We start from the raw sequence: 27,019 nt of genomic DNA, 5'->3' as shown, positions 1-27,019 counted from the left end.
TCCTGGATGGCAAGGTCAATCACCCCTAAACTGCGCCAGTATGCGAAGTTGACTGTGTTGGGTCTTTGTGCCAAATGAGTTCCAGGTCCATCGTTGATGGGGTTCAGAGTGCTCTTAGATTGCAGGTGAGCTATACACCCCAGCCCCTACAACTCCTATAAATCAAAGTGAAATCTCCCCAGACCTCTCTCTCTAGTATGTTCAACTGCTGTGTGCCATGGGAAAGGGTAGGAAAGGGTTGAGGAAGAGGCAGTGGGCAGGGTCATGCAAATTCCACACCAATGGAGAGAGAAAGGAACACTGGGATGTGGCGCTCGCTGTAACCTGCAATGTCAGTGGAGGGAGGGCTTTGTTGGCTCCCCAGCAGTGAGTTAAAGCAGTTTGCATAGGCTGGAGGCCGTCTGTGTAAATGGACACCCCTGCCACATACACACATACACATATTTACTTTTATTATGTGTGTAAATAGATATCTAGATAGATAAAGGTAAAGGTTTCCCCTGACGTTAAGTCCAGTTGTGACCGACTCTGGGGGTTGCTGCTCATCTCCATTTCTAAGCTGAAGAGCCGGCATTGTCCGTAGACACCTCCCAGGTCATGTGGCCACTGGCATGACTGCATGGAGCGCCGTTATCTTCCCGCCGAAGCTGTACCTATTGATCTACTCACATTGGCATGTTTTCGAACTGCTAGGTTGGCAGAAGCTGGAGCGAACAGCGGACGCTCATGCCGCTCCCGGGGTTTGAACCTGGGACCTTTCGGTCTGCAAGTTCAGCAGCTCAGAGCTTTAACACACTTTGCCACCGGGGTTTACCTAGATAGATAGATATGTATAAATAGATAGAAGATAGATAGAGATTATGTGCATAGATTATGATAATATACATTATATTATATAAAAAAAATCAATATCTAAAATTTTATGTGTGTGTGTGTGTGTATGTATATATGTGTGTGTGTGTGTATATATATATATATAATTTTAGCATTGGGCCATAGCTGCTAGAATGGTGTCAAACTGCATTAATGCACCCTAGTAGATGTACTCCAAGTGGGAATAAAATATTTCTCTTTATACTAGAATAATAATAATAAAGTTATTATTACTATTATTATTATTATCATTACAGTAGAGTCTCACTTATCCAACATTCGCTTGTCCAACGTTCTGGATTATCCAGCGCATTTTTGTAGTCAATGTTTTCAATACATCGTGATATTTTGGTGCTAAATTCGTAAATACAGTAATTACTATGTAGCATTACTGCATATTGAACTACTTTTTCTTTCAAATTTGTTGTATAACATGATGTTTTGGTGCTTAATTTGTAAAGTCATAACCTAATTTGGTGTTTAATAGGCTTCTCCTTAATCTTGCCTTATTATCCAACATATTCGCTTACCCAACATTCTGCCGGCCTGTTTATGTTGGATAAAAGTGAGACTCTACTGTATTATTTAAGTTTATAATTATTATGAAATTATTTTAGTATTATATTGTATATACATTTTCTTCTCTTAACAAGACTCAAAGCGGAATTTTCCTCTCTTATGTTCTGTGAAACAGGCAATATTTGATGGTTGTTCAACCTCCTCCCCTGAAACATTTGGCAACCACGGGAAGCATTTCCTCTTTCCATTTCCCCCTTCGTTTGGACTTGCATGGTAATTACTTGCCTACGTATCAATTAAATGTACGAGCCGCTCCGGCCAGTGCTTCTAATTGGTTCAACCACATTCCAGATTGGCTTGAACCGCACTGCGTTTAGGACTTAAGGATTAAGTCCAGGTGCCTCCCTCCTGGGGAGCCCGACATCCAATTGTTCTGAGACGGAGTCATTAAGGTATTAGGAGCCTGACCTTTTGGTCACCACCAGAAAAAAAAGGCACTTATGTGGTGACATGTGGTCAATGGCACTTTCCTGTTTAGGGTTATCACTAGTGCATTGACACTGCAGACCTGATGCAGTTTGGCACCACTTGAACTGCCACAGCTCAATGCTATGCAATCATAGTATTTGTAGTTTGGTGACACGCTAGCACTGCTTTGTGGCGAAGGCTAAAGACCTTGGGAAACTACAACTCCCATTATTATTCTTCTCCCCCTCCCCAATCTCTTTCTCTCTTATATTCCTATATGCACCAAGGTCTCATCTACATTGTTGAATCAGTGCAGTTGGACACCACTTTTATCTGCCATGGCTCAATGCTATGGAATGGTGGGAGTTGTAGTTTGGTGAGGCACTAGCACCTTGGAAAACAATTCTCCATAGCACTGAGCCATCACAGTTAATGCGGTGTCAAACTGCATTGATTCAATAGTTTTGACGCAGAGAGTGAACTACTTTTTCACTTTGTTTTTGCATCAATAACAGTTAGTCAATAACCAAGTGGGGAATTGGGGAGAGAAATTGCGTGTGTGTCTACATTGTAGAATTATGACAGTTACTATTGAAAATAGACCTAATTTAAACCCTACCTCTTACAATACCATGCCATAAACTCTGTATTGACTTGATATTCATACTGAAATGCTGTCATTAAAAGCAAATTTAAAGAAAAAGATATAACTTGAAGAATGTAGACGCACCAACAAAATTAAACAGCAGTTTCTGAAGTTGGTCTAGAGATGGAAGCACTAACAGTGATTCTATGTCAGCATCCTCGGGGGAGCTTGCATGCTCCATCAATGTTTAACATTTACACAAATGATCGGCCACTACCAGGACAAAGAGTTTCATCTATGCTGATGATTGTGCAGAGCCGGCCCTAGGTATTTTTCAAGTGTAGACGAACAGAATTTTGCCCCCCCCCCCCCCCAAACCAATGACTGAAAAATAAAATTGTTGGATAAGCGAAAATGTTGGATGATAAGGAAGGATAAAGGAAAAGCCTATTAAACATCAAATTACATTATGATTTTACAAATTAAGCACCAAAACATCATGTTTTACAACAAATCAATAGAAAAGGCAGTTCAATACATGGTAATGTTATGTAGGAATTACTATATTTGAACAGGGATATAGGGCAGTGTGGACTTAGATAACCCAGATAGCCCTCAGTAAAAAAAAAACAACTCTAAAATCAGGACAATAAATAAAGAACAACACTCTGAAAACAGAAGAAATCCAGACAGTAAACAATCAGGGACAGCTAACTCCTCCCAAAAAAAGATTCTCCCAGGCAAGAAGAAGCCAGGCCTTGAAGCCACAGGGCCATTAAATGCTAATCAAGGTGATTAATTACAACATTCACACCTGCTTCAAAGAAGAGTTCTTTCTCCCACCCTGGACCTTCTACAGATATATAAACCCCACATACCTAGCTTCCAAGTTCCCACAGACCTCACAATCTCTGAAGGCCCCAAAGGTGGGCTCCCGTGGTGTGAAGGTGGGTCTGCGCTGGCCGGAAGGCCCGAAAGAAAAGGAGGTGGAGAGTGGTGCCCTCCTCCCAGGACGATGGCGCCACAGGCAAGTGCCTAGTTCGCCTTATGGTTGGACCGCCTCTGCGATTGTGCCATCACCGCCCAAGCAGGGAGCTTTGAAATGGTCAAACAGAAGCTCTCCAAAACTTTCGGTGCTCTTACTGTCTGTTATTGGGAAAATCATCAGCCACTGTCAGAAACGAGAGAGAATTTCATGTATGCTAATGATCGTGCCATCAACGCTCAAGCAGGGAGCTTTGAAATGGCTGAACAGAAGCTCTCTGAAACTTTAGGTGCTCTTACTGTTGATTACAGGGAAAACAGTGGATTCCTAATCCATCTAAAATGCAGACATGTGCTTTTAACTTTAAGAACAGACAAGCATCCTGAGCTCTGAAGATTACCTGGGAAGGAATTCCACTGGAGCATGGCAGCACACCAAAATATCTGGTAGTTACCCTGGACCATTCTCTGACTTACAAGAAGCACTGCTTGGCTATCAAGCAAAAAGTGGGTGCTAGAAATAATATCATACGAAAGCTGACTGGCACAACCTGGAGATCACAACCAGACAGAGTAGAGACATCTGCCCATGCGCTTGGCTACTCTGCTGCTGAATACAGATGCCCAGTGTGGAATGCATCTCACCACATCAAAGCAGTGGTTATGGGCCTTAATGAGACATGCCGCATCATCAAAGGATGTCTACACCCCACACCACTGGAGAAATTATACTGCTTAGCTGGTATTGCACAATCTGACATCCCCGGGAAGTAGCAGCCTGTAATGAAAGGACCAAGGCAGTGACATCTCCGGCCCATCCCCTGTTCGGATATCAGTCAGCATGCCAACACTTTAAATCAATAAATAGTCTTCTACGATCCACAGAGATACATGACATGGATAAAAGATTGGATATTCCTGAACAAAGAAGACTTTTTAAATATAGAAGGGAATGACTTAAGAGTAGGATGGCATGCCTATTTATGGTATGAAAGAGAAAAAAAGGGAAAAAAATTTGGCAATCATTTTGTGAGAGCATCATTTTGTGAGAGTTTGGCAAAAATATAAAAAACGACTTTATTCTAAAAAACCTTTATGGATCTCCCCTATGGAAGCGCACCAGAGAAGACTTTTAGGATGGAGAAAATGGCCAACCTATAGAGATTTGTTAAATAAAAGTACAAATAATATTAAAACGTATGAGGAACTAAAACAAAAATTCCCTAACATTACTTGGTTACATTATATGCAAATCAAAGATTATTATAACCCAGATTATCTTTATATGAGCCTACACTGCCAGATAATCTGGGATCGGATCTTCGGATATAGAGCAGTGTAGATCCAGCCTTAGTCCAAATGAGAAACCTTTCCCCAAACTCTGGTACATCTCCCTTTTTGTGTCTTCAAATGAGATTTTCCAAATGATCGAACCCGAACATCTTGACGCTTTCAGAGGAATTTCAAACGAACGAAGAACCCAGTGTCGGGTGCGTTGCTCAGCAAATGTTTAAAGGCACCGATAAACCTCCTGGTGACCTCAAGCCACGTCTCAGGAAACAGCGGGAGAGGCTTGCAAACAGAACAGCTGTTTTGCTTGACAACGGAGGCGCCTGTGCGGCACGGACCCTCCCATTGCGCTATCACTCCAAGAACAGGAAACCCAGCAGCGGCAGGGGCGGCAAAGATACCAGCCTCCAATAAGATCACCACCCACAATGGCTGTGGCAAAACCCAACAGGAAGGACTCTGCCTTCTTCTGCTGGTGCATAGAAACATAGGGGTGGAAGACCCTTCATCTTCTTATCTCCAGGCTCAATATATCCAATTCTTTAAGTCTGTCCTTGGAGGCTTAGTATTCCAGACCTTGGACCATTTTACGGACCCTTCTCTGGACAACTTTCCACCTTGTCCATCATCTCCTTCTTGGCCCGTTTTGGTGACCCTTCTCTGGACAACTTTCCACCTTGTCCATCATCTCCTTCTTGGCCCGTTTAGGTGACCGTTCTCTGGACAACTTTCCACCTTGTCCATCATCTCCTTCTTGGCCCGTTTTGGTGACCCTTCTCTGGACAACTTTCCACCTTGTCCATCATCTCCTTCTTGGCCCGTTTAGGTGACCGTTCTCTGGACAACTTTCCACCTTGTCCATCATCTCCTTCTTGGCCCGTTTTGGTGACCCTTCTCTGGACAACTTTCCACCTTGTCCATCATCTCCTTCTTGGCCCGTTTTGGTGACCCTTCTCTGGACAACTTTCCACCTTGTCCATCATCTCCTTCTTGGCCCGTTTAGGTGACCGTTCTCTGGACAACTTTCCACCTTGTCCATCATCTCCTTCTTGGCCCGTTTTGGTGACCCTTCTCTGGACAACTTTCCACCTTGTCCATCATCTCCTTCTTGGCCCGTTTAGGTGACCGTTCTCTGGACAACTTTCCACCTTGTCCATCATCTCCTTCTTGGCCCGTTTTGGTGACCCTTCTCTGGACAACTTTCCACCTTGTCCATCATCTCCTTCTTGGCCCGTTTTGGTGACCCTTCTCTGGACAACTTTCCACCTTGTCCATCATCTCCTTCTTGGCCCGTTTTGGTGACCGTTCTCTGGACAACTTTCCACCTTGTCCATCATCTCCTTCTTGGCCCGTTTTGGTGACCCTTCTCTGGACAACTTTCCACCTTGTCCATCATCTCCTTCTTGGCCCGTTTTGGTGACCCTTCTCTGGACAACTTTCCACCTTGTCCATCATCTCCTTCTTGGCCCGTTTTGGTGACCGTTCTCTGGACAACTTTCCACCTTGTCCATCATCTCCTTCTTGGCCCGTTTTGGTGACCCTTCTCTGGACAACTTTCCACCTTGTCCATCATCTCCTTCTTGGCCCGTTTTGGTGACCCTTCTCTGGACAACTTTCCACCTTGTCCATCATCTCCTTCTTGGCCCGTTTTGGTGACCCTTCTCTGGACAACTTTCCACCTTGTCCATCATCTCCTTCTTGGCCCGTTTTGGTGACCCTTCTCTGGACAACTTTCCACCTTGTCCATCATTCCTTCTTGGCCCATTTTGGTGACCCTTCTCTGGACAACTTTCCACCTTGCCCATCATCTCCTTCTTGGCCCATTTTGGTGACCCTTCTCTGGACAACTTTCCACCTTGTCCATCATTCCTTCTTGGCCCATTTTGGTGACCCTTCTCTGGACAACTTTCCACCTTGTCCATCATCTCCTTCTTGGCCCATTTTGGTGACCCTTCTCTGGACAACTTTCCACCTTGCCCATCATCTCCTTCTTGGCCCATTTTGGTGACCCTTCTCTGGACAACTTTCCACCTTGCCCATCATCTCCTTCTTGGCCCGTTTTGGTGACCCTTCTCTGGACAACTTTCCACCTTGTCCATCATCTCCTTCTTGGCCCGTTTTGGTGACCCGTCTCTGGACAACTTTCCACCTTGTCCATCATCTCCTTCTTGGCCCGTTTTGGTGACCCTTCTCTGGACAACTTTCCACCTTGTCCATCATCTCCTTCTTGGCCCGTTTTGGTGACCCTTCTCTGGACAACTTTCCACCTTGTCCATCATCTCCTTCTTGGCCCGTTTTGGTGACCCTTCTCTGGACAACTTTCCACCTTGTCCATCATCTCCTTCTTGGCCCGTTTTGGTGACCCTTCTCTGGACAACTTTCCACCTTGTCCATCATCTCCTTCTTGGCCCGTTTTGGTGACCCTTCTCTGGACAACTTTCCACCTTGCCCATCATCTCCTTCTTGGCCCATTTTGGTGACCCTTCTCTGGACAACTTTCCACCTTGCCCATCATCTCCTTCTTGGCCCATTTTGGTGACCCTTCTCTGGACAACTTTCCACCTTGCCCATCATCTCCTTCTTGAATTGCTTTGCCCAGAATTGGACACAGCGTTATTCCAGGGGAAGAGGTCTGGCCAAAGCAGAAGAGGATGGGACTAGGACAGGCATGGGCCAACTTTGGCCTTCCTTCAGGTGTTTTGGACTTCAGCTCCCACAATTCCTAACAGCCAGTAGGAAAACAAGCTTGCTCCTTCCTCCCTATGACTTCCCCTCACATATTTATACCTGACCCTCATCATGTCTCCTCTCAGCCTTCTCTTCTGCAGGCTAAACATGCCCAGCTCTTTCAGCCACTCCTCATAGGGCTTGTTCTCCAGACCCTTGATCATTTTAGTCACCTCCTCTGGACACATTCCAGTTCGTATACATCTCCCTTCGATTGCAGTGCTTAGAACTGGACACTGTGATTCCAGATGTGGTTTGACCAAGGCAGAACAGAGGAGCACCATGACTTCCCTGGATTTAGACACTAGACTCCTATTTATCCCAAAATCCCATTGGCTTTTTTAGTTGCTGCATAGTATTGTTGGCTCATGTTCTCCTTCCTCCCCAAAAAGACTCCAAGATCTTTTCCACACGTCCTGCTGTCGAGCCAGGCATCGTCCCCCATTCTGTCTCTTTGCATTTTCTTTTTTCCGCCCAAGTGGAGTTTCATGCATTTGTCCCCATTGAACCTTATTTTGTTAGTTTTGGCCAGACATCTCTCTAATCTGTTAAGATTGTTTTGGATTCTGCTCCTGTCTCCTGGAGTATTGGCTATCCCTCCCAGTTTGGTGTCATCTGCAAACTTGATGATCGTGCCTTCTAACGATCCTCCAATGAGATTCTATGGTCAGCTCCCAGTAGAATTTGACCATTAAAGTCATCCAGAAATCCCCCAGCAAATATGGACTCTGGTTTGAGTGAACAAAAAAACCATATACAGTAGAGTCTCACTTATCCAACACTCGCTTATCCAACAATCTGGATTATCCAATGCATTTTTGTAGTCAATGTTTTCAATATACAGTAGAGTCTCATTTATCCAACATAAACGGGCCGGCAGAACATTGGATAAGCGAATATGTTGGAGATTAAGGAGAAGCCTATTAAACATCAAATTAGGTTATGATGTTACAAATTAAGCACCAAAACATCATGTTATACAACAAATCTGGCAGAAAAAGTAGTTCAATACGCAGTAATGCTACGTAGTAATTACTGTATTTACGAATTTAGCACCAAAATATCATGATATATTGAAAATATTGACTACAAAAATGCGTTGGATAATCCAGAACGTTGGATAAGCGAGTGTTGGATAAGTGAGACTCTACTGTATCATGATATTTTGGTGCGAAATTCATAAATACAGTAACTACTACGTAGCATTACTGCGTATTGAACTACTTTTTCTGCCAGATTTGTTGTATAACATGATGTTTTGGTGCTTAATTTGTAAAATCATAATCTAATTTGATGTTTAATAGGCTTCTCCTTAATCTCTCCTTATTATCCAACATATTCGCTTATGCAATGTTCTGCCGGCCCATTTATGTTGGATAAGTGAGACTCTACTGTAAATGCATCCAGGTGAAAATATGTCGACTGAACTCAAGCCAATTTCTTAAGTCACCCGTTTCCTTTTTTGCTTATATAATTACATAATTATCTATATATATAAAAGGGTAATGAAATTTCGGCCTAGGCCAAAACAACAAAACTACACATCCCAGAAACACTAAACTTGGCAGCACAACCCCTCATCCACGCCTCTGCGTTCATACAACAAAAAGCTCCAGCTACTCCAGAAAACGGCCAGGCTTTGAGACTGCAAGGCTATTCACTGCTATTCCACCTGGCCAACAAAGGATTCCCATAAGCCACAGCAACGCGTGGCCAGGCAAAGCTAGTCTATATATATAAAAGAGTGATGGCATCACGGCAGCGGACAAAACAACAAAAGTAAACACCCCACAACTTCGAAAATTGACAGCATAACCCCTTATCCATGCCTCTAGGTTGATACAACAAAAAGAAAAGAAAAATGAAGTCCTAATTAGAGGGAGAGGAATAATTGTTTTTATCCAATTGCTGCCAGTTAGAAGGCTAAGCTCTGCTCACTTGGTCTCCTAGCAACCCACTCAGCCCAGGGGACCCTTTACCTTAACTACCACCAATTCCTCAGTACTTTATTTCCCATACCACCATACTTCGCCACAGCAACGCGTGGCCGGGCACAGCTAGTTTTTTATAAGAATGAAAACAGAAAGCAAAATGTTTTATTAACAGCTTAGAACACAGCCTCCCAAGAAGGGCTTCAACGGACCAGGTCTGAGCCTGGCAACAAAACACAAGAACCGAGCCCACATTACACTGGCTTCCAATTCATTTCCATGTCCCTGTTTCCCGCCCCAAGAAATGCTGGGAACTGTAGTCAGCACAGGTGTTACAGAAATCGGGCACCCATAGTAGGCACTTGGCAGCCATACAGTTCCCAGAATCCTCTGCAACAGGGCAACAAGGAATGAGCGGTAAGAGTGAAACCAACCCAGTTCCGTAGCCAAGGCATACCCGCATGGAGACGAGAAGAAGGTGGTGGGCAACGGCTGGAGTTTTCTCACCTTCTCTTATGTTGTTGGCAGGACCCTCTAGGTTTGCTCTGGTCCCCAAAGATGGCAGGTTTTTCCAAACAGTCTTGGCTGCTGTGCAAACCAAGGGTGGGTCGCTCCCTTTCCTTCCCATCTTCCCCTTTTAATGGACAGAAAGAGAGAGACGAACCCACCGTCATTTGCAGCAGTTTCGAATGCTGTTCCTCAAGAGGAACAGGCCGCTTCCCACTGGCGGAAAATCCGGAAGACCTTGCGGGATTTCGCTGAGAGATTCTGCAACAAGAGAGGAGGAGGAGAGGCACACCTTCAAGCAGAGCTTCCCAAACTTTTCATGTTGGGGACGCGCTTTTTAGGCATGCACCCATTCGCAACACCAAACCCTTATGAGAGTTTCATACAATATATACAGTAGAGTCTCACTTATCCAACACTCGCTTATCCAACGTTCTAGATCAGGGGTCCCCAAACTAAGGCCCGGGGGCTGGATGCGGCCCTCCGAGGTCATTTACCTGGCCCCTGCCCTCAGTTTTATAATATAATATATTGTATATACATATAATATTGATAATAATATTATAATGTAATACAATATAAAACTAATAATAATACCATATAATAATATTAATTATATATTCTATATTACATATAATATTACTAATAATGTTACAGCATAGTGGTATACTTCAATATAGTAATATATAATGCTAATATTGTGCTATGCTAATAATAGAATATATTGTATGTACATATAATTTGTAAGCCACTCTGAGTCCCCTTTGGGGTGAGAAGGGTGTGATACAAATGTAGTAAATAAGTGCAGTAAATAATAAATAAATAAATAAATACATTTTAGACTTAGGCTCGCCCAAAGTCTGAAATGACTTGAAGGCACACAACAACAACAACAACAACAACAACAACCCTAATTAACTTGACTATCTCATTGGCCAGAAGCAGGACCACACTTCCCATTGAAATCCTGATAAATGTATGTTGGTTAACATTGTTTTTATTTTTAAATATTGTATTGTTCTTTCATTGTTCTTGTTCTTGTTGTTTTTGCACTAAAAATAAGACATATGCAGTGTGCATCGGAATTTGTTTGTATTTTTTTTTCAAATGATAATCCGGCCCCTCAACAGTCTGAAGGATTGTGGACCGGCCCTCGGCTTAAAAAGTTTGAGGACCCCTGTTCTAGATTATCCAGAACTCTTCGCAGGTTCAACAAATCAGCATCTTACACATACCTTTCCAGTTAACCCATACATAATGGTGTCTTTACAAACTACAACAGACACCTCTAAGGTTATGTAGCTGCATGGAGTGTTGTTCCCTTCCTGCCAGAGCAGTACCTATTGATCTACTCACATTTGCATGTTTTTGAACTGCCAGGTTCCTCTCTGGATTCGAACCATCGACCTTTCGGTCAGCAAGTTCAGCAGCTCACCAGTTTAACCTGCTGCGCCACCGGGGTGCACCAATTGTTTACCAATTATTTACTGATACTGTGTGTGTGTGTGTATATATATATATGTGTGTGTCTCACTTATCCAACATTCTGGATTATCCAACGCATTTTTGTAGTCCATTTTTGGGGCCCGGGCTGTGGCGCAGGCGGGAGAGCAAGCCAGCTGCAATTAACTGCAATGAATCACTCTGACCAGGAGGTCATGAGTTCGAGGCCCACTTGGAGCCTATGTTTGTTTGTCTTTGTTCTATGTTAAAAGGCATTGAATGTTTGCCTATATGTGTAATGTGATCCGCCCTGAGTCCCCTTCGGGGTGAGAAGGGCGGAATATAAATGCTGTAAATAAATAAATAAATAAATATTTTCAAAACATTGTGATATTTTGGTGCTAAATTCGTAAATACAGTAATTACTCCATAGCATTACTGCGTATTGAACTGCTTTTTCTGTCAAATTTGTTGTTAAACATGATGTTTTGGTGCTTAATTTGTAAAATCATAACCTAATTTGATGTGTAATAGGCTTTTCCTTAATCCCTCCTTATTATTCAACATATTTGCTTATCCAACGTTCTGCCGGCCCATTTATGTTGGATAAGTGAGACTCTACTGTATATATAGTAGAGTCTCGCTTATCCAACCTTCATTTTTCTAGCATTCTGGATTATCCAACACAGTCTGCCTCCGACAACTGTTTCTCTAGGCAGCAAGGACTGAACTTTTTATGGATTTAATTTCCGACAATGTTGTTGCTGTAAGTTCATTTTATGCATTTCTATCTGTATTTGTAGTCAATTTATTAGTAGCCAGTGTTTTTGTAGTCAATGTTTTCAATACATGGCAATGTTTTGGTGCTAAATTTATAAATACAGTAATTCATAAATTCATACATACAGTAATTACCACATAACGTTACTGTATATTGAGCTGCCTTTTCTATCAATTTGTTGTAAAACATGATGCTTTCGTGCTTAATTTGTAAAATCATACCATAATTTGACATTTAATAGGCTTTTCCTTAATCCCTCCTTAACATTTTTGCTTATCCAACATTCTGCCCGCCTGTTTATGTTGGATAAGTGAGATTCTACTGTATAATATATCATAATTTTCACATAATTCTTACTGTTATAAATGACATTTGGATTTCCCCCCCTTTATGCTCCTGATGTCCTGCAGTTGATTCTTGTGTAGTTTCCTCTGCAGCTTCTCCATGGGGTCCATCACGTACATCATTGTCAAGTTTTTCTTAATTAGAAACTTATCGATTTTAGTGGTAATCATGGCACCTCAACCCACAAATTGTGCACATTATAATCTTTATATAGTAGAGTCTCACTTATCCAACACTCGCTTATCCAACATTCTGGATTATCCAACGCATTTTTGTAGTCAATGTTTTCAATACATCATGACATTCATAAATACAATAATTACTACATAGCATTACTGCATATTGAACTACTTTTTCTGTCAAATTTGTTGTATAACATGATGTTTTGGTGCTTAATTTGTAAAATCATAACCTAATTTGATGTTTTATAGGCTTCTCCTTAATCTCTCCTTATTATCCAACATATTCGCTTATCCAACGTTCTGCCGGCCCGTTTACGTTGGATAAGTGAGACTCTACTGTAACAGTACCTATACTCAAACAGCTCCAGCACCCCACTTTGATAGTGACTGAATCTCTCTCTGGAGGTTTTTAAACAGAGGCTGGATAGCTATCCAAGGGTGCTTTGACTGTGTCTTCCTGTCTGGCTGAAGGAGGCTGGACTAGATGCCCTTTAGGGGTCTCTCCCAGCTGTAGTGAAGCATAGACTGCCTGGGAGTCCATAGGCATCTCCTTCTCTGGAGATTTTTGAACTGAAGCTGGATGGCTCTCTATTGGGAGGGCCTTGGATTGTGTTTTCCTGCCTGACTGAAGAAGATTGGGTTGCAGATGTTAGGCGACATATTAGTGTGTCACAACACACCATTTGGAAAGCGCTGCCTTAGCGCAAGACTTTGTAAAGCATTTTCTGCAGGGTCCACTGCATGTTGACAGATTTGTGTCAATGAATGGCGTTCAGAAAACTTTTCCTGTTACCATTTTTTTTCATAACCTTACTTACTTAGGCGATTCCTCGTAGTTCGAGGATGATTGTCTTCCATCTTGGGGATGGATCTGTAGATGGCTGAAGAGACCTGTTCTTGATCTGCATGTTCTCCCTTCCGCAGTGAGGACATTGGTTTCCAGACACAAGGCGGTCCCGGTCAGGGTTGGCTTGATGGGCCTTCCTCTTGGCACGTTTCTCCCTTAAGCCTTCCATTCGTGCCTCTTCGAACTCCACAGCACTGCTGGTCACAGCTGACCTCAAATTAGAGCGCTCAAGGGCCAGGGCTTCCCAGTTCTCAGTGTCTATGCCACAGTTTTTAAGGTTGGCTTTAAGCCCATCTTTAAATCTCTTTTCCTGCTCACCAACATTACGTTTCCCATTCTTGAGTTTGGAGTAGAGCAACTGCTTTGGGAGACGGTGATCTTTGGGCATTCAGACAACGTGGCCTTCAGTCCAGTGGAGTTGATGGCATAGGAGCATCGCTTCAGTGCTGGTGGTCTTTGCTTCCTCAAGCACGCTGACAATTGTCCGCCTGTCTTCCCAAGAGATTTGCAGGATTTTTCTGAGGCAATGCTGATGGAAACACTCCAGGAGTTGAGTGTGACATCTGTAGACAGTCCACGTTTCGCAGGCGTAGAGCAGGGTTGGGAGGACAGTGGCTTTGTAAACAAGCACCTTGGTCTCTCTACGGATGTCCCGGTCATCAAACACTCTCTGCTTCATTCTGAAAAATGCTGCACTTGCAGAGCTCAGGCGGTGTTGTATTTCAGTGTCGATGTTGACTTTTGTGGAAAAGTGGCTGCCAAGGGAGCGGAAATGGTCAATGTTTTCTAATGTGATACCATTGAGCTGTATTCCTGGCTTTGCAGAGGGATTAACTGGTGCCTGTTGGAAGAGCACTTTGGTTTTCTCGATGTTCAGTGAGAGGCCGAGCTTCTCGTATGCTTCTGCAAACCACAACATTGAGCTAAGGGGGACCCATTTGGGGTCAGGACCCACACATGAAGAAGCAGTGCCTTATGGAAGGAAAAGTAGGCTGATTTTTTGCTTGATGCAAAAAAAAAAAAAAAGTCAAACACGATTTGGGGCTGCATTCACAAAGCCATTGTTTACAAAGGCATCAGAGAGAAATAGCCTCCCTTTTGGTAATGCATAATGCTGGCGGACTGGTGTAGAATGGACATTCAGAGGGCCATTGCGACACAACTATGCATCCCAGAATTGTTAAGCCCTACTAGAGTTCAATCTCTTCAATTCTTACATCATTCTGGACAATGTAGGATCTGTGGCAAAAGGTGGCTAAGGTTAGCCCCCAAACCAGTGCCGTGTTGCAACTCTCAGTCAATACTGAGCAATGCTGGGAGCTACAGTCTGTGTCAAGGGCTGAGGTTTGCCCATCTTATTCTATGGAGAAGGTGCTGTGTCCCAATCCGGAGACCCCACCAACCCCATAAGCGGAAAGACTCACCTCGGACTCCGCATCCGCCGGACCCTCCGACTGCTTGGTGGCCAGGAGAGCCTTGAGCACCGCCTGCCATCCAAGGGCAGCCTTCCCTTCTTCAACCTGGTTCCCAGCCTCCGCTTCGAGGGCTGGCCTCTCTTTCACCGCATTGACCCAAGGGCACCAGTCGCGGTGCTGGGAGGCAGGATCAAAGACGCTCCGGGCACATGAATCCTGGAGAAGAAAAGGGAGAAAGCGGTTTCAATGGGAGAGGGCCATGGAGGGGAAAGATAGGGGAGAAATGAGGAGATAATAATAATAATAATAATAATAATAATAATAATAATAATAATAATAATTTTATACCCCGCCCCATCTCCTTGAGGGGACTCAGGGTGGCTTACATGGGGCCAGGGCCAGGGCCAGGCAACAAACAATATAAAACTCAACAGTAGAAAACAAATCAAAAACAGATAAAATCACATATACCAATAAGCAATAAACATACTTTGGTAAAAACCTGGGTTGGCTCCTAAAAGAGGAGTGGGCCAGAAAAGTGCAAATAGTGAACGACTCCCAGGATTCCATAGCACTGAGCCGGGGCAGTGTAGATGCAGCTTAAGATGAGGAAAACCCACGAAATATTCGTATTTCATCTCATAATAGTCGCCACCACGCAAGAGTTGCACACTCATTTTGAGGGTGGCAAAATTGATATTTTTGTGTTCCTTGCGTAATAGTCGCAGAACCATTTGGGGCTCAGGGTTGTTGTATGTTTTCCGGGCTGTATGGCCATGTTCTAGAAGTATTCTTTCCTGACGTTTCGCCCACATCTATGGCAGGCATCCTCAGAGGTTGTGAGGTATGGAGAAACTAAGCAAGGAAGGTTTATATATATCTGTGGGAAGTCCAGGGTGAGGGAAGAACTCCTGTCAGCTGGAGGCAGCGTAAATGTTGCAGTTAATCACCCTAATTTGCATTGAATGGCTTCATCTCTTGGCTACTTTCTGCCTGGGGGCATTCTTTGTTAACTGCCCCTAGTTCCCATGTCTCAGAGTGTTGCGTCTTATTTACTGTTCTGATTTTTGAGTTTTTTAATACTGGTAGCCAGATTTTGTTCATTTTCATGGTAATAGTCTCATGTAATAGTCGCACCCCCCTTTTCTGGTCCAAATAAAGGGATACAAAGTGGAACTATTCTGCAACGAAATGCAGAATTGAGCTCTTTTCTTTTGCTATCACGCTTCCAGAACTGTTTCAGTACAGGCAGTCCCTGAATTAAAAACATCCGATTTATAAACGACTCCTAGTAAATAACAGGGCTGTGACAACAGGAAATGAGACAAATCTACCCCTCAGAAAGAAAGGAAATCCACTCCTGGTAGAGTTACTATGATGTGATTTTAACTTTGAACATATTTTGATGAATTTTAACAGAATTTTTTTTAGTGCTGTTTGTGTTTAATTGTTTTAATTTTTGTATATTTGTGTATTTTAAATGCCGTGCTAATGCTTTTATGTCAAGCCGTCTTGAGCCCCTTTTGGGGAGATAAAGCAGGGTATAAATAAATATTATTATTGACACAAAAGACACAGTATGACACAGCAAATGAGATCTATATGCTGGATTTCGTATCACAAAATCACAAGTTGAACACTTCCCAAGTGTTTAGGACTGTGTGATGATGATATTATTATTATTATTATTGACACAACGACATTGTATGACACAGCAAACAAGATAGATATGCTGGATTTAGTATCACAAAATCACAAGTCAAACACTTCCCAAATTATTATTATTATTGTTATTATTATTATTATTATTATTATACAGCAAACAAGATAGATATGCTGGATTTCATATCATAAGATCACAAGTCGAACACTTCCCAAGTGTCTAGGACTGTGTGATGTATTTTCGGATGATGCGCGCAGATCCCAGCAGGGTGGCCTTTTGCAGTTGGCAGATTGTAATTTTGTCAATGTCTATTGCTTCCAAATGCCGGCTGAGATCTTTTGGCACGGCACCCAGTGTGCCCATCACCACCGGGACCACCTGCACTGGTTTCTGCCAGAGTCTTTGAAGTTCAATCCTGAGGTCCTGATAGCGGCTGAGTTTTTCCTGTTGTTTTTCGTCAATGCGACTGTCACCTGGGATGGCGACATCAACGAAAAACAACAACAACAACAACAACATAATAATAATAATAATAATAATAATAATAATAATAATAATTATTATTATTATTATTATTATTATTATTATTGGGGAAAGGGGTCTCCCCTGAAGCTTTTCTCTCCAATCCTTGTTTCCACAACAAGCCACATTGTTCAAAAGCCAAATCTCACAAGGACGGGAAGTGAGGTGAAACCTTCTGAACAGGACCACAGACAGCAAAGGAGCACCTGTTCTGACTTACATGCAAATTCAACTTAAGAACAAACCTACAGAATCGATTTTGCTTGTAATGTGGGAACTGTCTGTAATGCCAAACTGCAGATGCACCCAAATAGTAAAGGAACCTTTTCTCCAGCACAAGGACACTGCTAACATGTGGCCATGATGCTAAGCCATGTGCCTGGCGCATTCCCCGTGACTTCATCTCACCGTGCTGCTGGAGGAGCAGAGCCGGGCCCGCTTGGCCTTCCGGAGGGGGCTGGAGGGGACCTCCGCCCCGAGGCCGCTGATGTCTCCTTGGCCCATGCTGCGGGTGACGGGGCGGCTGCGAGGGCTGGGGACGGGGCTGGCCGACTCCGGCTCCCCGCGTTCACCGGAGCTCGTGCTGTCCCAGCTGCGCATGCGGCTGATCACGGGGGACGGGCTCTTCTCCTGCTGAGCAAAACAAGAGAGGCAAGGCACCACCATGGACAAACGAGAGCTGGCATGGGCCAACCTCGGCCCTCCCTCCAGGAGTCAAGGCTAGAGGCCTACCTGCTCCGATCCCGGCGGAAGAGTCGTGTCCCGGCTTCGGGTCATCATGCGCCGGGGGGAGGTGGGCACGGTGGGGCCGGCCTTGTCGGAGGAAGAGGAGGGGCGCCCGTCTGGAGTGGCAAGGCCTGGGGAGACCTCCGTCTCTGGCGGGGCGGACTCGATTTGGTGGAAGCCCCACAGGCCTGCCTTCCTCAGGCAGCGGCAGCAGGAGATCAGGGGGAGCTGGATGGACCCCGAAGACGGGCTGAGCCAGGAAAGAAGGCAAGAAACCCACGGCCCTCAGTAGAGCAAAGAAATCACACACTAGGCACCACGATTCAAGGAGGATTGACAATTGATAAAGGAAGTTGGAAAAAAGCTCAGACGACAGTACAACCAGAAAATGTTGCTTTCATTAGCCAGGTGGTTTACTCAATGTGAGCTGAAATGGTGGCCAGCCAACATATACCATATATACTCGAGTATAAACCAACCCGAATATAAGCCAAGGCACCTAATTTTACCACAAAAAAACTGGGAAAACATTGACTCAAGTATAAGCCGAGGGTGGGAAATTTCAAAAATAAAAATGGATACCAAAAAATTACATTAATTGAGGCATCAGTAGGTTAAATGTTTTTGAATATTTACATCAAGCTCTAATTTAAGATAAGACTAACTGATTAAATCATTATTCTCATCTTCTTCAATGTAAAGATGCTTATGTATCCTTTTAATAATAATAAATAATACATGTAATAATAATAAATACAGGAAAATAAGAAATGTAATAATAGAGTAGACTAACAAATGTAATAATAATAAGATCAGAGTGAAATAATAAATGTAATAATAATAATAATAATAATAGAGTAAAATGAATGTAATAGTAGCAACAATAATAGAGTAAAATAATAAATGTAATAATACCAATAAAAATAGAGAAAAATAATAAATGTACCATATATTCTCGAGTACAAGCTGACCCAAAAACAGTATTAATAAATAATAATAATAATAGAGTAAAATAGTAAATGTAATAATAATAGAGTAAAATGAATGTAATAGTAGCAACAATAATAGAGTAAAATAATAAATGTAATAATACCAATAAAAATAGAGAAAAATAATAAATGTACCGTATATTCTCGAGTACAAGCTGACCCAAAAACAGTATTAATAAATAATAATAATAATAGAGTAAAATAGTAAATGTAATCATACCAATAAAAATAGAGAAAAATAATAAATGTATCATATATTCTCGAGTACAAGCTGACCCAAATATAAGCCAACCAGGATCCTCACCTGAGTATAAGCCGAGGGGGGCTTTTTTAGTCCTTAAAAATGGGCTGAAAAACTAGGCTTATACTCAAGGATATACAGTAATTGTCTAATATAGAATCACAGAATCCTAGAGTTGGAAGAGACCTCACAGGCCATCCAATCCAACCCCATTTTGCTAAGAAGCAGGAAAATCGTTCAAAGCACCCCCGACAGATGGCCATCCAGCCTTGGCTTAAAAGCCTCCAAAGGAGGAGCCTCCTCCACAGTCTGGGCCAGAGAGTTCCACTGCTGAACAGCTTTCTCTCACAGTGAGGAAGTTCTTCCTCATGTTCAGGTGGAATCTCCTTTCCTGTCATGATTCTAAATGCAGTTTGAAGCTAGCTTCTGTCTGTGGTGGCTAGACAACAATCTCCCACAAAAGTGCATGAAAGAAAGCCCTTAATGCATATCTGTGGTTTGCGTAATCACCATCTGGGCCTCAAACTGATTCCATGCAAAATTGTTTTCTTCAATATTGGTTTGAAACTGCATTGAATGGTCAGTTCAGATGTGCCTTGTAAGATCTAGTCAAGCCAGGAGTGGTCTGTGAATGGGCTGGACCTCTACCTGCTTGCTTTGTCGACTTACCTGCTAGTCCAGCCGCACAGGGCCAAGACACAGGCCGTGATGTGGATCTGGAGGAGGTCCAAAGGCTTCCGTGATGGTGTTTTCTCCCCTTCTGCCTTGCAGTCCGCTTCCTCCTCAATCAGCTGCAGCAACTGGCTGATCTTCTCTTCTGTCAAAGACTGGGAAACCAGCAATAACAAAACTCAATTAATTGACACGGGCTATTAGGAATTGAATGGGAGTTGAAGTCCAAAACACCTGGAGGAGGACTAAAGTTGGCCCATACTTGCTATAGAGGATACTTTTATACAAAGAGACAACATAATAGCCATGATCTAAATATGGGAAAAGATGTTCATATTGAGGAGGGAACTAGTTTGTTTTCTGCTGCTCTGGAGACTATGGGGCTATTTTTTAATCAGTGGTTTTTACTTTTCTGTGTCCCTAGCCCTGCAAATGTGGAGGACTAATTGTACGCCTTGCAATAGTGAACATTCAGAAGATGACAACGACAACAACAACTTTATTTATATTCCGCCCTATCTCCCCAAGGGGACTCAGGGCGGATGACAGTACACATACATGGCAAACATTCCATGCCATTTTGGACAGACAGAACAGAACAGAACAGGACAGAAAGTGAGATATGTTGTGTTTCAAAGTCCAGCTCTGGTGCCTTGGAGGTTGTGCTTGGATTCAACCACAAGGGGTGCTGTTGCTCCATTCTCTATGACGAAGAGCCATCAGGACTTCCTCCTTCCTTTCAATCACCGGCATTTTATGATGTGGTAAAATACTTCCCCCGCTAAATTAGTGGTACCTAATTTCTCTACTTACAGCTCTACTGTTTTTGAACTGCTTAGGTAAACAGTGAGCAGGGCTTGACAGTCGGGTGCTCACCCCGACCGGGCTTCGAACTGGCCACCTTTTAGTTGGCAAATCTTATTACTGCTGGTGATTTACCAGCTGTGATACAGCCCAGTTCAGTGAGCTTATCCTCATCAGATGGCCCATTTGCTACATCCAACCACTTTTTTTTTTCCGTGTCAGGAGCAACCAGAGTTGTTTCTGGAGTGAGAGAATTGGCCGTCTGCAAGGACGTTGCCCGGGGGACACCCAGATGTTTTGATGCTTTACCATCCTTGTGGGAGGCTTCTCTCATGTCCCCATATGGAGCTGGAGCTGATAGAGGGAGCTCATCTGCGCTCTCCCCAGGTGGGATTCAAACCTGGCAGCCTTTAGGTCAGCAACCCAACCTTCAAGTCACAAGGCTTTTATCCCCTAGGCCACCGGAGGCTCCATCCAACCACTAAATCAGTGGTTCCCAACCTTTGGGCCTCTAGGTGTTTTGGACTTCAGCTCCCACAGTTCCTAACAGCTGGTGAGCTGGCTGGGATTTCTGGGAGTTGAAGTCCAAAACACCTGGAGGGCCCAAAGGTTGGGAACCAGTGCTTGTAATGGACTTCCTCCAAAATATAGTCTACAGCACCAGGTATTCGTTGGCAGTCTCTCATTCAAGTAACAACCAGAGCGGACCTTGCTTAGCTTCCAAGATTAGATGGGATCTGATGCCTTTAGTGTCTTGTTGTCTCGGTTGTTGCTGCTGTGTGCCTTGAAGTTGTTTGTGACCTATAGCAACCCTAAGGTGAACCTACCGCAGGGTTTGCTTGACAAGGTTTGTTAAAAAGAGACTTGCTATTGTCTTCCTCTAGGCCAGGGGTCCCCAAACAAAGGCCCGGGGGCCGGATGCGGCCCTCCAAGGTCATTTATAAGCCAACCAGGATCCTGTCACGACCCAGGCTACAGAGCACCAATAACCATACGCAGAGGCCAGATTCTAACTAATATCTTTATTAAGGAAATATTTAAGGTTAATAAAAACAAATGTAAAAGTTAGTTCAGAAGCGGACCTTTCAGGAAAGGTCAAAATTGGACCAAAAAAGCAATGTCCAATAAGAAATATTATGGTCCAAAGTTGTAATCCAATAACCGAAACACTCACTTTGCCAGGCAAAGTGAGGGGAGATGACAAGGTCCTTTAGTCCATAAACTTGAGCAAGGCTAGGAAATAACTTGATACTTGAAACAAGGCTTAAAACGTGGAACAAGGTAACTAGGAACAAGAACAAGGTCCGTGGAATAACTTGGTAAAATCCGTGGAACAAGGCAAGGATTGATCCTGGGAAACAAGGCAAAGTCCGTAGATAAACAAAGGCTGGGAAGCAAGGCGAAGGCTGGATAGCAAGGCAAGGCTTGAGCAGGAGCGAGGCTTGAATCGGAGCGCGCTGTCCAGACACAACTCGCTCCGTAGGCTGACGAATTGACTCCGCGAAGATACTCCGTGGGTAAAACACCTAAATAGAGTCTAACTTTCCCACCGAAGCAGTACTCTGGGAATCAGAAACGAAAGCTAAACTCTGAGACCAGATGTTAAACTCCTTAAAGATTCTCACGAGAAGCAGTCTTAATTGGCCACATTCTTAGCTGCAATCCTCGCACTCCTGCGCGAAGCTGAATCCAAACTTCTCTGTTGTTTACAAAACTCCCGGCGCAAGAACACGGGAGAAGTAGGTTCTGGGCTTGTTTGACATACTTCTGGGAGACAACTTTCTTGCAGGTGCAAGGTTCCCAGATCTGCCTGGGAAAGATCTGACTGAGAGGAATCCAGTTCAGACTGGGAAGGTAAAAAACCCAAGTTTTCATCTTCATCAGGAATTACAATGTCCGGAGCAGGACTACAAGGCCCATGGGTCATCACACTATCCCCCTCCTCAAGGCCCCTCCCAAACTGGGGCCCTCTCCCCGAGGCGCGAGGTCGCGGCTTGGCGGGATAGGTCTGATGAAAGCGACGGGTTAGATCAGGAGCATGGACTGTGGAGGCGTCTTCCCAAGAGCGTTCCTCAGGGCCAAAACCCACCCAGTCAATGAGATATTGTAGGCGGCGGCGGTGAAAGCGAGAATCCAAAATGTCCTCAACCTCGAACTCCTCCTCCCCATTCATCAAAACAGGAGGGGGGGCCGGTTGGTCTGTATCAGGTCGCACACCATCCGCCGGAAGGAGCAGGGAACGGTGAAACACTGGGTGAATGCGCATTGAACGCGGAAGTTGGAGTTTGAAAGTCACGGGGTTTAATTGCGCCACCACTGGATAGGGGCCAATGAAACGGGCATCTAACTTCCGGCAAGGGCGGTGGGAGGGCAGAAAGCGAGTGGACAGGAAAACCCGATCTCCTACCTTGATTTCGGGGCCCGGCTGGCGATGTTTGTCAGCGTGGCGTTTATAGTCCTCCTTGGCTTGGTCCAGTTGCTGGAGCAAAAGTTGTTGCACCGCTGTGAGTTCCTGCAGCCAATCCTCTGCTGCGGGGACTTCTGAAGTTTCAATGACAGGGGGAAAGAAACGTGGGTGGAAGCCGTAGTTTGCAAAGAACGGCGTTTCTTTTGTAGAAGCTTGAACTCCATTGTTGTAGGCAAACTCAGACAGTGGTAACAGAGAAGCCCAATTGTCCTGTTGGTAGTTTACATAACAGCGAAGATACTGCTCCAAGGTGGCATTGGTGCGCTCCGTTTGCCCATCTGTTTGAGGATGATGAGCTGAAGATAAACGAGAGTCTATGCCCAATAGTTTTTGTAGTGCCTTCCAAAAACGAGAGGTGAATTGAGAACCACGGTCTGTGACTAAACTCTTGGGCAATCCATGTAGTCTGAAAACATGTTGAAGGAATAGATCTGCAGTCTCTTTGGCCGTGGGGAGACCTTCACAGGGTATGAAATGGGCTAACTTGGTGAAAAGGTCCACCACCACTAGGATCGTGGTGAATCCACAGGAAGGTGGTAGGTCAGTGATGAAATCCACAGAAATTATTTCCCATGGGCGAGATGGGGTAGGAAGGGGATGTAGAAGCCCTGAGGGTTTCTCCCTTCTTATCTTGGAGCGCTGGCATACTGGGCAGGTGTTGACATATTTTTCCACATCTTTGCGGATCTTGGGCCACCAAAAATCCCTTAGGATCAGATGCATGGTTTTAAATAGTCCGAAATGCCCTGCTGGTTTGCAGTCATGACACAGACGAAGCGCTTTTTCCCTGCCCGGTCCGGGTGGGATATAAACATGATTTCTATAGCAAAGCAGTCCATCTTTAAGCGAAAAGGGAAAATGCAGACCTTGACGAAGTTGGTCCTGCGCCCAGGCATCTGCTTGCTGACTAGCCCTGATTTCTTGAGCACAGATGGGTCCTGGAGTAGAGGAAGTTGAACCAATGGGAGTGGATTTGGTGTTCCCCACTGTGAGCGTGGCAAAGTTCTCGGGTTGTAGTAGTTGGGATTCAAGGGTCTCCTTGCGTCCTGCAGCGTATTCCGGTTTACGTGACAGGGCGTCTGCTTGCTTGGTCTGGGCTGGGGTCACATAATGGATCTGGAAGTTGAAACGTTCAAAGAATAAAGCCCAACGTTGCTGCCTCTGATTTAGTTTGCGGGCAGTTCTTAGATGTTCTAGATTACGATGATCAGTGTGGACTTCAATGGGAAATTTGGCCCCTTCTAGCCAATGTCTCCAAGTTTCAAAGGCTGCCTTTATGGCCAGTAGTTCTTTTTCCCAAATGGTGTAATTCCTCTCTGGTGTGGTTAGTTGACGAGAGTAAAAGGCACAGGGATGGAGGTGATCTCCCACCGGTTGTAAGAGTACAGCCCCAATTGCCACATCAGAGGCGTCCGCTTGCACCACAAAAGGGGTTCCAGGATTTGGGTGCTGTAGAATTGGCTGGGAGGTGAATAGTTTCTTTAGTTGCTGGAACCCTTTCTCTGCTTGATCAGTCCAGCGGAAAGGCTGCTTTCCACGGATGCAGCTAGTGATGGGGTCGGACCAGCGGGCAAAATCTGGAATGAACTTGCGGTAATAGTTCGCGAACCCCAAGAAACGCTGCACCTCTTTCTTGTTAGTTGGCGCCCGCCATTCCAATACTGCTGAAACCTTGGCTGGATCCATGGAAAGCCCTAGAGGCGAGATGCGGTAACCAAGGAAATCTACCTCTTGTAGATCAAAGGCGCATTTTTCCAGCTTGGCATAAAGTCCATGATCCCGCAATCGTTGTAACACCATTTTGACGTGGTTCTCATGTTCTGATTGTGATCTAGAAAACACCAAAAAATCGTCCAGGTAGATTATCAAGAACCTGTCTAGATAGTCCTGAAAAATGTCATTGACAAAATGCTGGAACGTTGCGGGAGCTCCGCATAAACCGAAATTCATAACTCGGGACTCGAATAATCCGAATTTGGTCTGGAAGGCGGTCTTCCACTCGTCCCCTTCCCTGATGCGAACTAAGTTGTAAGCCCCCCGAAGATCCAGCTTGGTGTAAACCTTGGCTCCTCGAAGCCGATCCAGTAGATCCGAGATTAAGGGCAGGGGATAGCTGTTCCGCTTGGTGATATTGTTCAATGCTCTGTAGTCCACCACCAAGCGTAGTTCCCCTGACTTCTTCTTCACAAACATCACTGGGGAGGCGGCTGGGGATTGAGAGGGTCTGATGAATCCCTTGCGAAGGTTTGTCTCTAGGAATTCCCTGAGAGCTTCTTGCTCTGGTTCAGTCAGGGAGTAGAGATGCCCTCGCGGGATCGGGGCCCCCTCCACCAAGTCAATGGCACAGTCATAAGGTCTATGTGGGGGTAATTTTTCGGCTTCTTTCTCATTGAATACATCCCAATACTCGGAGTACTTCTTTGGCAAGGTGATGATGGGCTCGGTGTCTGTGGCATGGCAGACCTTGGCTACGAGGCAATGGTTTTGGCAGTACGGTGAAGCAAACTGCAGTTCTCTGTTGGACCAGGAGATGTTAGGGTCGTGGAGAGTCAGCCATGGAATTCCCAAAATCACAGGGAAATGGGGGACCTCGGTAACAAAGAAGGAAATCTCTTCCATATGTTCCCTTATCCACATCCTGGTGGGTTCCGACCACTGACTTACGGGGCCCGTCTTGAGGGGGCGGCCGTCTATGGCTTGCACCACACGGGCATTCTTGAAATCATGATATTGTAATCCCAGAGAGTCGGCATACTCTCTATCAATGAAATTGTTGGTAGCTCCAGAGTCTATCATGGCGTGGATCATGACGGGTCCCCTTTTTGCTGACCATAATGTGACCACGAGAAGGAACAGGACCCCGGTTGGCGGCTCTTGAATGGATTTTTTGACCGGGTTGGCGAGCCTCTCTACACCCGGTCGTTGGCTTCCCCCGCCGGCTGTGTGCCAGTCGGCTCAGACGCCTTCGTCTCCGTGGAGGACGCCGCCGCAAGACGGGCGGCCGGCTTCCCTTTGGCTGGGCACTCTCTGGCGAAGTGGCCCCCGTTCCCGCAGTACCAACAGAGGTTTAAGCGTTGACGACGGGCCTTCTCGGCGGCATCTAGTCTGGGACGCACATTGCCCAACTGCATCGGCACCTCCTCGCCTCCTCTGGGGTATGGGGTTGGCGGTGGGGGTCTCCACACTGGACGTGGCTGAACGCTGGCGGGAGCGGGGGGTTTTGCCCCGGCTCTACTGCCCTGGCCTCGTACCCACTGTTTCCTGTTGGCAATCATGACTTCAGCCCGTAAACATTGATCAATGAGTGCCTCGAGGGTCTGGGGAGGATCCACCTTGGAGATTTCTTCCAGCATTTCAATGTTGAGACCCTCCCGGAATTGTCCTCTGAGGGCTACATCGTTCCAGCCGGTGTTGTGGGCCAGCACTCGGAACTCGGCTATATACTGAGACATAGGTCTGTCTCCTTGGAAAAGGCGACGGAGTTTGTGACCGGCTGCCTCCAAATTGTCCTCGATTCCCCAAGTCTCCTTGAGGTGGTCCAAGAAGTGTTGCGCTGATCTTAGGTGTGGAGAGGCTTGGTCGAACAGTGCCGTCGCCCAATTGGCCGCTGGCCCGTCTAGAAGACTGTAAACCCACGCCACTTTGATGTCTTCTTGGGGAAACTCGGCATCACGGGCCTCTAGATAAGCTTGACATTGGCGACGGAAAACATGAACCTTAGAAGCTTCTCCAGTAAACTTGGTAGGCAACGCCATGGCCGGGAGGCGGATTCCGCGCTCCCGCAAGCCCTTTATTTCTCCATCCTGGGCGTTGAGTCTGTCGCGGATGCGATCCACTTCGTCCTTGCTGATGGTGTAGCTCAGTGGCTGTCCACCGGGCACGGTTCCGGTAGACATTCTGGCCGAGGTTAATTGGTGCTTAGGGTGGCGGAGTCAAACTGTCACGACCCAGGCTACAGAGCACCAATAACCATACGCAGAGGCCAGATTCTAACTAATATCTTTATTAAGGAAATATTTAAGGTTAATAAAAACAAA

The 27,019-nt window shown here is 45.0% G+C and overlaps 1 protein-coding gene across 6 annotated transcripts in view; it reads right to left on the bottom strand.

The window, feature by feature from the left end:
- Nucleotides 1–431: 431 nt before the first annotated feature.
- zc3hc1 (zinc finger C3HC-type containing 1) overlaps nucleotides 432–27,019 on the bottom strand; it is a 52,169-nt gene continuing 25,581 nt past the window's right edge. Inside the window, exons 6-11 of one of the 6 annotated variants that reach the window (XM_062983357.1) lie at nucleotides 19,709–19,866; nucleotides 17,816–18,059; nucleotides 17,492–17,716; nucleotides 14,908–15,114; nucleotides 10,047–10,146; nucleotides 432–814 (exon numbers count right to left, since the gene is read on the bottom strand). In XM_062983357.1, coding sequence (XP_062839427.1) covers nucleotides 10,078–10,146; nucleotides 14,908–15,114; nucleotides 17,492–17,716; nucleotides 17,816–18,059; nucleotides 19,709–19,866 — 903 coding nt within the window. In that variant the 3' untranslated portion in view covers nucleotides 432–814; nucleotides 10,047–10,077. Of the gene's footprint in view, nucleotides 815–2,896; nucleotides 3,618–9,521; nucleotides 14,239–14,907; nucleotides 15,115–17,491; nucleotides 17,717–17,815; nucleotides 18,060–19,708; nucleotides 19,867–27,019 lie in introns of those variants that run through there. The other 5 variants (XM_062983356.1, XM_062983361.1, XM_062983355.1 and 2 more) reach the window with 5 other exon arrangements.

The sequence above is a fragment of the Anolis carolinensis genome, chromosome 5 (assembly GCF_035594765.1).
Source record: "Anolis carolinensis isolate JA03-04 chromosome 5, rAnoCar3.1.pri, whole genome shotgun sequence".
Taxonomy (NCBI): Eukaryota; Metazoa; Chordata; class Lepidosauria; order Squamata; family Dactyloidae; genus Anolis; species Anolis carolinensis.
The sequence above is the reverse complement of the archived record's forward strand: the minus strand, read 5'-3'. Positions and strand labels throughout refer to the sequence as shown.